The 13,435-nt window shown below is 38.7% G+C and overlaps 1 protein-coding gene across 1 annotated transcript in view; it reads left to right on the plus strand.

Annotated features, from left to right (window-relative positions):
- Positions 1-13,435, plus strand: part of SOX5 (SRY-box 5) — a 261,446-nt gene that overhangs the window by 152,634 nt on the left and 95,377 nt on the right. The window contains exon 6 of the mRNA XM_019471987.1: positions 7,536-7,656. Coding sequence (XP_019327532.1) covers positions 7,536-7,656 — 121 coding nt within the window. The remainder of the gene's footprint in view (positions 1-7,535; positions 7,657-13,435) is intronic.

Here is a 13,435-nt window from a genome sequence, read left to right on the forward strand (position 1 = left end):
AGCTTCCTGTGCACCCCCAGCCTGCTCACTGGTGGGGTGGTGTGAGAGGCAGAAAAGGCCTTGACTCTGTGTCAGCACTGCTCAGCAGTAACAAAAACATCCCTGTGTTATCAACACTGTTTCTAGCACAAATCCAAAACGTAGCCTCGTACTAGCTACTGTGAAGAAAACTAACTCTATTCCAGCCAAAACCAGCACAGCCAGTAAAAACGCAAATAGTGGACAATATACCATATAAATCAGCAGTTTTGACAGCCACAAGTTTGTGGCAGGTTTCCATTATAGTCCTTGCTTATTCTTCTAGGAAGGGTACTAGCATTTAAACAAGGTGCCTAGGTGCTTGGAAGCTATGGCATGAGAAACATAGTATTTTTTGTGTGAATATTAAGTAAGGTGAAATAAGTCAGTTTGGCCCAAACACTGGTTATCATACCTCAAAAGCCAATTTTGTGTCCTCTGCTAACTTTAACCTCTTCATGAAACAAATGGCTCAATCAACCAAACAATGGATCTTTTTCTTCTGTAAAAAGGAAAGAGCAAATTATTTTAAGTTTTGCTCTTGAGCTTGGATTAGAAAGGGCTCTTTTGAGAGTACACTTCAGTCTTCCAGTGTAGCTGTTACCTGAATTACGGTAGCTTGCTCTGAAAGTCCTGGTTTTGCCAGAGGACCCCCCACACTGGCATGTTGTATAGTCTGGAGCAGCCGTTCCTGTATAAACTCTTAGGCTTTTGACTTAAAACAGCTGCATATTGGACTGAATTCCAGTTTATGTTCTTTTTATTTCAGGTAGCCTCTTCTTTTTCAGTTAGGCTATTTGTTCAAATGCCTTTGTGGCAGAATTGCTCTGTAGATAGCTTACGTGCTAAGTGGCACAAGCATGAATACTTCTTGTTACACGTCATCCCAAATGGGAAAAAGTCATCTTACTGCTTTTCCCTCCTCTGTATGTTTTTCCTATACCAAATCAAATATGAAAGAAGTGTTCTAAAGTTCTTTACTTTAGTTACATAAATGAGTAAGTAATACTGCTTTTTTCTTCGGAACTATCCAAGAGATGTTCCTTAATGCAAAGGGTCCTTTTGGCTTATGTCCTTCAAAGTGCTGCTGGAGGTGTTTGTCTCTCACTACCGCACTTTGTTCTGTAGTGTGAAGTGGAGGAGGGAAGCCTTTGGAAGCAAGTTATCGACATGGAAACAGCTACTGTCTGTATTATTTGACAGTTTAAGGCACTTCTCTGCACTTTAGTTAAAAGGGCTAAGCATGTGTTTATTTAGTAGTACTTAACAGACTTTATGATGAGATGAATTTGAGATGGATGCTGGTAGTGACACCTGGATTCTCTTGCAGGACTGAGCAAAGACGGAAAGTTTCCAGCCTGAAAAGCCTTGTTTTTTTAAAAAGAAAAATGTTTATATAATTCTCTGAGATGCATTTTGGTTTTTCTGAAAGTTTGTTCCTTGTGTTTTCTATGATCCAAGTTGTATACATACCAACTATTACCTGTTAAGGATTGTCTCCATGTTCCATCAAACTAATAATTTTTTCCACACTATCACTCCAAATAGAGCTCTTCTATGCTAGTGGAGTTGTAACGGGGGGGTGGGGGTGTCTCCCTAAATAGCCTGTTTTAGTCTTCTTGAAAGATTGCTACTATGAGCGCATGTTTTTCTACAATCAGTATCACTGTCTGCAAACAGTTGTGAACAGTGAGGTGCTACTACTGAGTGAACTGAGGTGTTCAGACAGGATGAATTTTGATAAGTACTGGTATGAATCGTGTAAGACTCTTACGCAGCAAAGGGAAGAATAATATTTAGGGCCCAAATCATCCACCGCAGAAGAATTTTCAGGTAGAGATTAGGAAGAAAAAACCTTCACAGAATCCTTTGTCGGGATCCCCTATAGCAGTATGGCTGGCAGAGGAGCGAGCTGCTCCTCAGTAGTAAAAGCAAAGCATTAGGTCAGAGCATGGGGTGGAATGGGTGTGCTGTCTGTCTCATCAGTGTCTTCCTCTGCATCTCTGCTTCTTGGCATCCACCTTCCATTTTGCGTCTTAAGCACTCACTAAGCACCCCATAAAAAGCCACCTCAAACTCAGTAGGAGAGTGATCATTGCATTATCCGGATAGGCAAGGCTCCCTGCTGTATAGATTTAGGACAGACTTATGTCAGTTTAGGGAACTGATGCAGGGAAGAGAATGAGGAGAACAACATTTTCTTTTCTTATTTTAAACGTCACTGTAAGGGAAAATAGCAGATTGTAGTTATATGAGGACATATATTTTTATTTCCCTTAAGATAGACGTGGGGGGATGTGAGGGAGAGAGAAAGAGATGGCCAACACATATGCTAATTAAAGAATCCGGTCCTTCAGCATAGTATGCACCACCATGAGCCAAGTGTTTCTGGAGGAAGGGAGACTGATGCAATTAAACATGTCATTTTTGAAGTACAGATTTATGTTATTGCATGTTAAATGTACATTACATTCTTTCATATACAGTAGAAGAGATGCTTAACTTATAAACAAGTTGCAGGCAAGAACATATTCATACAACAGTTTGAAGTTAAAAGAATCATTCATGCACATCCACCGTTCTAGGAATTAAAAGCTGAACTTCTTTGAGGCGGCTCAGAATAACTCAAATGAAAATAAAAATTATTTTATTTACTTCTACACGAAGAAGCCGTGTAAGAGATCATTTCAGCAAAGGTGCTCATACAGCTCTTGAAGGGCATCTTCTAAACAGCTCGAGTAAAGTACTGCTCAGAGTTTTGTCAGTTTGTAGAGAAGGGAGTGTTGCTTTTAGCAGCCGTTCTTATTCACACTTATTTGTTACTCCATCACCAGTCTCACCGAAATGGATAGAATTGCTTCTGAAGAACTAGAGGTGAGTGGAAGATGAGTATTCGCCCCTCAGTGGAAAGTGTTATATATGGATGCTGGGAAATGTATTGAAATATTTACCTTGGAGAGAGGAAAACTTATATAAAAGTTTATGCTAATAAACATGTAAAGAAAAACCACAAAAATGAAATTGGTGGAAGTGTATGAAGATAAAATAAAGAAAACTAATAGCAGCTGCTATGTTAGAGGCTTAGATTTGTTGAAAGTATGGGTTTATGTTACTTGAGAAATATTATAAGCCTGCTAGATTAAGCAAGAGTCATGTGAGGGGGAAAATTGTGAACTTTTTAATTAAAGACTTTTTCAGGATGCATGGGCATAAAGGACTAAAATAAGGTCAGGCATGCTATCCTGATTCTGGCATTTCCTAAGCCTTGAATGCCTCGCTTTGCAACCTTAATAGTTCCTTGAACTATTTTGTCTTTGTCACTATTTATATAATGACCCAAAGCGCACGTGACATTTCACAGAAAATAGAGTAGAACTGTAGTTGTCAAGTATTTACAATCTAAATTTATGTAAGTCGCAGCAGGAGCTAGTAACAAACAGTAGGGGTAACTGTTAAAAACATACTGCTTAGTGCTTAGGTAGCTGTGGTAACCATAGTATGTTCCTAAAAGTAGGTAGGAGACCAAAATTTAGGCGGAAATACTACAATTATAATGAAGCTAGGAATGCTGGGAATCTAGCTGTGGCTACACTGAATGCACGTCTTTGTGCAGTTGGGTTTGTTATAGTCAAGTCATAAAGGACATGCACAGATTTGTGATGATGCTGGCCCAGGCTTCAACAACTTGAATCAGTTCCAAGTTTACTAACAAATTTCTTTTGATAAGGATAAGTCATTTAAGGGCAGATTTTTCAAAGGCACTGAAACAAATAAAGAGACAGTGAGGCACTTCCCAAAATTGGAAATCTCTACGGGCAACTCTGGATGCCTCAGTTTCCCACTTGGACAGTAGATGTACTATTAGTTGCTTGTCATGTGCTCACACTGTTTTTTTAATTGATATGTTCTTTAGGGCTAGTCTCCTTCTTGGATTTTCAGTGACAGGTATGAAGGGTCCCTGATTCTGGTTTGGGCTCTAGGTGAAACTTGGTTGCAATTTCTTCCGCTTCTAAAATTTTTAGGAGCCGTTGACATAATTGACTTAAGTATGTCCTTTGCCGTTACAGAAGATGACTTGCTGTCCTCATTATGAATTAGAGAACCTTTATTTTCTTGGCCTGTTTGAACTGTTGTATATCTACTTCCTTAAGGGGAGTATTTCTCATAAACTAAATGTCAAATGGTATGGTTTTACTTCCTTCATTGCATCATGAACTTCCCTCTTGCCCCAAATTATTTGTCAGAGATATGTGAAAGTATTAATTCCTTGACTAGTCAATTGATTGTATAGAATATTATGGCTCTCATGACATTCGATTCGTTTCTTTGTTATTTTATATATGTCATATGCCTTTTCTGCGCACACCATGCCTCCACAGTTTGTCATGCAGTACAAGAGTACTTCTGGTTAATCTGATCTGTGGTGACGGCATTCAAATTAAAAGAAAGATCAGGAAACTTTGTGATCAATTGACATCATGGCAATGCTATGTGTAGTGAAAAAACAGGCCCTTGGAAGATTGTATCGGTATCATCCAGACTAATATCCTAAAGTAGATAAGAAGTTACAGGGTGAAACTGTAGCCCATTAAATCCATTGGGAATTTTGTGAGGATTTAAACTACAATTTTTACCTTTAGGTAATTACAACTAAGAAGAAGTAAGCATGTAGAGAGATTGGCAAGTGGAGAATCTTGACAGCTATATGCAGTTTTAGATTGTTAAAGATGTCTTTCTTTTTATGGACATATATATGTCCATTAGCAGAACAAATTGAAAGGCCTGAAAAATAGCTCTGATTTGCAGTCCATTCAAATTAGAAATGCGGTATCAAGAAGTTACCATCGAGAAAACATTGGAAATTATGTAAACTTTATAACAAAAAACATTTGTGAGAGATGTAACTGACGTAGTAATAGCTTTAAAAAAAAAAAAAGAGGAAAATACCCTTCGTGTAAAACTCAGAAGGAGGGCCTGTATTATGTGCCACTTGAAACAGTTGTATCCTAGCAATTCTAGGTAATAATAATAAACATAACAAAAGTTAAGATGTAGTAGTTAAATGAGCCATAAAAATGAAGAGTCCGTAATTTGTATTGTATTGTGTCAGGTAATCGGATTAAAATAAACTAATGTTTGCACTTATTTGTATTTGGGAGAAAATTAAGTGTAGCTGTTTGAGTGGTGCTACATACGTTCCATCCTGGAATGAAAATCACATTGTTTTGACTGCGTTATTTCTGTATCCATGCAAACCATCCTCATCACTCTATAGTTCTTACCTCCTTAACGCAACCGGGGTTGTGTCATTTGAAATTAGTGGGTATAAGGCCCCTTGGAGAGATAAAGAGGAGCAGCGATCTGAAAAAATGAAATGCAGCAGTCAGATTTAAGAAGAAAGGGCATTTTGCTGGTAAATGTTTTCCTAAATGGGAATTTTTCAGTGTGGTGTTTTGCTCGTGTATTTGGCAGTCACTTGGAATCAAGCGCAGACTTGTGCTACATTGTGGGCTTGGCAATGACAATTTGTGTGTGTGTGGTGCTTTAGTTATATTAGCCCTGGAGGCAGAGTTAACACTTGCAGTGGGACAAGAGTATTTGCAGTCATCAGAGAACTTTGCAGTCAGCTTCAATAACATCACTCCATTTTTTTCACTTTTTTTTAACATTTTTTTTGGCAGCAAAGCTCTTAGTAGAACCATCTGTCTTTCTATTAGTGTTTTTGAGTCCTGTTTTGAAGCTTCTTTGCTTGGCAAAGTCACTTTCATCCTTGGAAACCATTTAAAAAAAAGTTCTGTGGCTTTTTGCCGAAGAAGAGTACTATGCAAAAATTCCACACGGCTGTTCATTTTTGTTCTAAAAGAATACAGTTACTTTGTCTTTGTCTTAAAAAAAAAAAAAACAAAACCCCAAACAAAACAAACAAAAAATAAGCACATGAAGAAAAGGCAGGCAATGGGCAGTTCTAGGGTGACTGAGTGGGGATAGAGAAGAAATCACATTTTATGTTTTTTTTCTCCAGCAATCCAGTTAAAAGTAGGTATGTCTTCTAGTTAACAGGATCAGAATAGAAAGGAGAAAAATACTGAAGTAACAAAAAATGGATTGAGATAGTTCAGTGAGTGGAGCTACATCTACTCTAGCTTCAGTCCCAACCTTCATCTCCCAGGGCAAGAATTTCCATCAACAGCGCTCCATCCTTGCAAATTGTTTCAGGCTACAAAGATGCAGTCAGCGTAGACACAGGTGTTGACAGGTCCTGGCATAAATGAAGAGGTTACCTTCCCAAATTTCATATCACTCTTCTGCTTTGTAACAGTGTTGGGTGAACCGAGACATCTCCTGGATCTTCAGGAGATTAAATGAAAATAAAACTAAGTCAAGATGCTGTAGTCTGAACTGTGGCAACCAAGGACCTGGCACAGGTTCTCTTTTGCCAGGTCTGCTTTGCAGGCCATAATGAAGGGAGTAACACCTTCTTACGCCTCTGGCCAAAAAAGGTTGTCTATCAACACCCTAATTCTCCTTGTTTCTTAAGGCTACAGACCACAAACTAAATTTTAGTCTTTGATAATGTATCTGTACCTCCAATGCCTTAAGCTTTACAGTGCCATTAAAAATCTAGATGACCTCTCTTAAAAAATGAGTCAGTCTTCCTTTACTGACTGATCTGGTCAGTACGGTGGGGGTTTTTAATTAAATCCAGCCATTTAACATTTTAATCTAGCAAACTTTTTGTTTCTCATCTGTGTGAAATACAAAGACGATGTCCATTTCTAGCAATTAAAAACTCTGACAGACCTGGGTAAAAGCAATAGTATTGGACATTGTGCCATGGCCAACTTCCAGTTTTGATGACTAATTTCTGCATGTCTTAAGTCCCCTGCAGTATCGACTTACAATGTAATATTTTCCATTTCCTGACTTGCATGGTTGTGTACAGTTGCTGTGCAAAATTGAACAGCTAACGCTTCAGACATAGCTGTGTTTTATTTGTGAATAAAGTGTCTCAGCCTTTTTTCTTACCATCTCAGAGACTTTATCTTTTCACGTGTACAAATAAGTGCATGTATATGGGCAGAAAAATAGTACTGACTGTGCTGTACGGTACTTAGGCACGTATTTGTACTTCTGTGTGCGTGTATCTTTGTGTTTGGGCTCAGTCAGGGTGAAAGCCACTGTCTGAGACAGAGATATTGATACACAGTGCAATAAAAGAGAAGAAAAACCCACCCTGCAGTCAAAGAGAAGTGAGGCATTATGGACTGGGGGGGTATAATTAATTGGGATATAGGCGTGCATTAGTGGAATCTTTCAATTTATTTTGGATTAATGTAATTCATACGAAGTGCTTTGGTAATTAAGATGAGGCTGAATAGTTGATGCTACTGGAACACCCCATTATGGAGAAGTATATTCAAACCTGACCTCTCAGATCAGAAGTAAGAGAAAGCGTGTAAGCAGACATTTTCCCCAGAAAAAATTCCACGTTTGATTTTCCCTCTCCTGTTCAGCAGGTCCAGGGTCAGCTGCCTCCATTAATGATTCCCGTATTCCCTCCAGACCAGCGAACCCTAGCAGCAGCTGCACAACAAGGATTCCTTCTTCCTCCTGGTTTCAGCTACAAAGCGGGATGCAGTAAGTCCTGTAGATTTTTTTAGCTGGGAGTGGGTATAGGGCACAATTTCATGCCAATCTGTATAAAAGTATCACCTCTCTCGCCAGATGGACAAAGCCATTAACTTGCACAGATGAGTGTAAAATAGCGAATTAGTCGGTATCGTATGAGAAAAGATTGTCAGAGATGAAGTATGTGTTTCAACGTAACGGCAAAACATTTCACATGACAAGTAGATTTGTGCACCTTCTTTCTGACAGATCTTTTTGACAAGTGAACGTGCTCATGACCACACGTACATACATACATCTGAAGAGAAGCTATTTGAAATTTCCCAATAAATTTCAACACTGTTGTAAGAAAATATGTTTTTTTCCTGAAGCAGCCTGCTTACTATTTGTGAACTGAGGGCCTATTCTAGTCTCTTTCTTCACACAGAACTCACATTAATCTCAACGGGGGTTCTGTGCAGAGATCAAAGATAGCATATGCCTTTCAGTTTGATGGACTAACACAAACTATGAGTATATTTATGAGAGCCTAACACTAAAAAATATAGCATCTACATTTTTAATCTTTGAAAGATTTGTATTGTCCTCTGTACTCCCCAGATTTTTTTGGAAATTTTATTTAAGCCTTCTATAGGATTTCATGTTCCTGTCAACAGGCTGATGATAAATACAAGTTAAAGAATAATTGAGGAACCCCATTTCCATGAATAGACTTAGCTAAAGCATGAATTTCATAGGCTTGTTTTCATGCCTTTGTGCTTGTATAAGTCTTCTAACATCAGTTTCCTACTGAGTTATCTAGGACTTGCTTGTTCTACCGTTCTCTGTCTCTAGCATGCGTGTCTAGCTTTATTATATCCATGTCAGTGTATCCATCTGTATCATTGACTAACTCATGAATTCATCAGTTGTTTTGAGTTACTCAGGACTTCCCACTGCAGCAGTTTCATAAAACTAGAACATAAAGATTCCTTTAGTTAAACTGGCTTAGCCCGCAATTTCAGATTTCTTTCAGTTTCTGTAATATTGTAGATACAGTACTTGAATGCAAACTTGAGTTTCTTTGGCCACTAATCCCTTTTCCTAATATTTTGCAGACTGGGACCACTACTGAAAATTACTGTTCAAAACACTTCACGTCCCTCAGCAGCTGCAGTGCCAAAGCATAGGCTCATTCAGTTCTTCCAGTGATTTCACACTCAGTCTCCCTCAAATGGGAGAAGTAGTGATTCACATTACAGAATGTTTAACTGAAAGCCACACTGAATATGAATGCTACCATAACTGTAGGCCTGGAAAAGGTCAGGAAAGCACCCCGTTAGATGTATCTGGCAGATTAAATTAGTTTGATGTTAATGAAGTCTGGTTTGGCTAGAAAGAGTTGAGGTTGGTTTTTTTCCTTCTTTTTACTGCATGTACATTAACTGTAAGACAGTCCTATAGTTCCTCACATCCATGAAGTACATATGACATTGCATGTTTGTGTAACCTTGAAAATGAAAAAGAAAAAAGAGCAAAGTTGCTGCTGCTCTTGCAGTAAGGCTTGGAATTAACAGCATGCCAAGGTCTAGGACTGAGCAGAAGCCAGTGGAAAAAGACAGCTCTGTGTTTGGTGATTCCCTGGCATGTTTGACTGAATTTGACTGAGAAGCTGAGGAAAAATGATAAGTAGTCCAAAGGATTTTTTTCTTTTTACTCACAGTTTAGTGTAAACAAAAAAGTATATATGGATTTAGCTACACCTAGAAAGCTTGTAGCAATGAAAAACGTAGCTGCCTTAAAACTATAACATGTTCACATCAAGTAATGTTTTTGACAGACCATTAAAACATACTTCTCCCACTTTCCTGCTTGCCCTTCTGTGTATCAGTCCTCTTGGCAAAGATGTGGTAGATTGTAAACCAAAGAGCTTTGGATAAAATTTTCTAAAGCACATGAGCGATGTAGAAGACTAAATCTTCGTTTGAAGAGTGACAAAGGCACCAGGATCTAAGTCTCAGGGATATATAGCAAATGTTTGTACTGTAAACTTTAGTACAAATAGTCACCTATACTAGCTTGAACTGAGCTAAAGTGGGTACCAGTATAGCACTGCAACAGAGAAAGTACAGCAGATTAATTTTTCTCAGCATGTTAAATGCTTAACTTTCACTGAGTTTGCTTTTGGATGCAAGGCCTTCCTATGAACTTCTGAAGATCCCACTACCAGCATCTTTACCTCACTGCCATCGTATGTTTTAAATTTAGCTTATGTACCTTATGGTAATGTAACCTCACTTCTATATGTTCCTGGTCCTTTTGGAAAACCTGCCCTTTTTTCTGGACAGATAGATGTTCAGAATTATTTTGTGTGGCTGATTGACAGGAATTCTCTACTGATGATTCTATTATTTACTAGCATTAACAACCTGCACATAGGAACAATAAAAATCTCCATGGGACAATTAAGTTCCAGTCACAAATAATGAAGAACTATGAAAATTTTCATATACTGTTTCTCAATAAAAGGGAGATTTGAAAATTTGGGGGAGAAGGAAGAGGGAATTGTTGTGACAAACAATATTTTCATAACTAGCTAATGATGCTGAGTACCTTGATTATGGATATCCGGTTGGGGACACCTTCAGAGGGACATTTATACTGTTGTGTGCCCTGCCCCTTTGAAAAGTCAGATCTCCAAAAGAGTATCTCAAATTCAGCAGCGTGTCATGTAAGGCACTGCGCGTCTCTAGTCAGTTGTGCTGTTGGTCACACCTCATGGCTGGGTTACTTGCCACCTTCTGTCTGCAGGCCAGGTAGCTGAAGAGCCTCCAGTTGCTCATCACTGTGCCTCTAACTTCTGACATACTGGCCAAGCTTCTTCGTTAAGCACTCCCTAACTTGCTTCTGTCCAGGCTGGGATAGCAAGGACTTTCTGTTAAAATTGCTTAAACTGAGCTGGCTCATTTTAATGGAAACATGTTGGGAAGTGATTAAACAAGCAGCTTGGTCACAGTGGTAACCTTTGGCAGGGGGCTGTGATTGGAGATAGTGGCCTCTTCAGCCAGCACAGCTGCAGCTGGAGGAGAATGTGTGATCAAGCCTCGAGGTCAGTGAAAGAGAAGAAATGATTAATACCTAGTTATACTGGTATTTTTCTTTCATTCAGCTTAGAGAATGAAACCAAACTAACTTATTCATTGCTTTCTGATTCACCTGTCCACGTTAGAGCAACAGAGGGTCAAATGTATGTCTCCCAGTGGTTTCAGAGAGTGTATGTGGTACGATTCCTCAGCCAGTGGTTCCCAACGGACTAATGACTTATCCAGAGAGAGACTGTGGAAAGGAAGAGTGCTGATTTCTCTACACATACCTCCTTTTCTGAGGATTTGACTGAAGATAACACAAAAATAGTCGTAACAGTTCATAGCAGGGGTCCAGATTCCTCTCATGGCAGATACCTAAAGAAGAGTATAAGACCAGGAAAAGAGTATGCTGATACTTTATCCCCCTATACTTTGCCAGGTTCCAGTGGTTGAGGACTCGGGGACCTTCTGACCCAGTGGTGTCATCACTGCGTGAGAGCTATTCTGTCTGTTACTGAAAACAAAGAGGTTTCTCTGCTTGGGTTCCTACCTGATGGGAAACATTCTAGACAGCTGAAATGCTCAAAAGAGTACAACAATATCAATCTCTAGTACGTGCAGAGCAAATTACTCACTTATACTTCTCCAAATATTTTGCAAAATTGGGTAAATAGAGGGAGGAGAGGGGTAAATATTTTCTCCATGGTTACATGGCAGGTCATGGTCTTTGGCTTCCAATTCAATGTAGTAAATTTCCTTTTCTTTCTTTTTCTCCATAGCAGATCATGCTTGGGAGTGGCTTGGTTTTTCATTTTGTTTTGTTTTTTAAACAGATGGTTTGCATTACATAAGGGACAATTTACACAAGTTGACACTTCCCCTTTTTTCTCTGTGGCATATTGTGTGGTGGTAAAGTTGGCAGAGAAAAAGGGAAGAACTTCTATTAGGATTACATTTCTATTTGAGAAAAAGATTCATAATCTATGGTTCCAGCTTATTTTTAACCTCCATACCTAGATACAATTGCATGGTGTATAAAATAGTTAATATTATTATTTAGAACCAAAGCATTTTTTTCATATGAGAAAAATAAGTTGGCAGTATGTGATGGACTGTATTGTCTACGATTAGCAAGAAAAATACTCATAACCTACTTATTTGCTACATACGTGATTATCAATTCACTGTGTGTTGTTTGGAATTTAAGTATTTTGATTTTTATGCAAACCTCTTCATACGTATTTTTTATATACATAATATGCAATATTTCTATAGATGTATAATGCAGATCTCTTTATAAAGAGTTGATGTTTCAAAGTGGGTTGTTAACTAAGTGACCTGTGGCATGAGCAGACGTTAGGAGTTAACCCCAGTACCCTAAGTATATTAATTGGTTTTAGCAGCAGGTGAGCGCCTTCCCTTTCGGCTGATGTTGAAACCAAACAGAGCCCGATTACTGCATTTCCCAAACTGTGGTAAAGCTTTTCCCACATTTAGGCTATGCAGATTGGCCCAGGTCATTTAACCCTTCTCCTTTTATTGTCAACCAGCGTTCCTTAACCTAATTTGTTACTACTGCTATTACTAGTTCAGCTTCGCTTGTGATACTTGCTAGATAATATACATGACTCCCAGCATTTTAGCAATGGTGAGTGAAATGTCAGCTCTGCTGAGGTCTGAGGAGCTGTTGCTGTTGACTTCACTGAAGTCAACACACCAGATGATACAGATCTGCTAGGGCCACTCTTAGAAATAATTAGAATTTATTTAGAGCTAATTAATATTTGTGAAATGCTTTGAAAGTATAAAAACAGTGTAAGTGATAGAAGATAAGTTTTGTATTGTGCCCTTTGAAAACTGCATAGTTCCACCTCAGAGGAGGCTGCTCTTTAGTCGTAGGTAGTGTGATCCATTTATTAATGCACATATGTATAGATTTGTACGTGGAATATTAAGGCATGCTTGTCTCTCCTGTATAAGAGATAATAAAGGGAATGAAAGAAATGTTTGGCAAAGCAAAAGGGGCTGCTTCTGGGGAGCTATTTACAGAAAAGGCAGAAGGAGTTAGGCTGAGAACAGTGGTAGATTGGGTATTCTTCAACAACCGTACGGAGCAGAATGCACCAGGACAGAATGCTTCCCCGTGCTTCCTCTGTGGTTCTACATTTGCAGCACTGTTTACAGTTAGCTTTCCACTAAAAGACACAGAATAGCCCAAATTCTGTAAAGAAGATGGGCTCTCCCCGATTAATGGTGCTAAGTAAGATTCATTTTGGACTTTTTGCACTCCATCGCTTCTTTAAGCATTTGATGATTGTGATAAAAAGGAAATGAAATGTTGACTAGCCTCTTCCGGCAGTATGGTATGTTGTATCGGTCCTGAGGTTTTTCAAGATGATTGAAGCTGTTGAATTCCAGATAGTTTCTTCTCTGGAGCACAAAGAACAACATACTTTGTTTTCTAAACTGAGGTGTGCAAGAAACTGAATTACATGGAGATTTTTAGGATTTGTTTTCTTTTGTCAGGAAACAGTAGTTACTAAGTCTGTATTTCTGGAAGTGGGACTTACCCCAAATATATTTTCCAGGTTATTCACAAATTCTCAGGAAAGCTTATAGGTAGCCTTTTATTTGCTGATACCTATGTTACTTTTTATGGAAATATGCCACATTTTGGAAACAAGAATTGTTTTTCTTTGCCCATTCCTCCTCTCCCCGTGGGT

This window comes from Aptenodytes forsteri, unplaced genomic scaffold (assembly GCF_000699145.1).
Source record: "Aptenodytes forsteri isolate BGI_AS27 unplaced genomic scaffold, ASM69914v1 Scaffold241, whole genome shotgun sequence".
Taxonomy (NCBI): Eukaryota; Metazoa; Chordata; class Aves; order Sphenisciformes; family Spheniscidae; genus Aptenodytes; species Aptenodytes forsteri.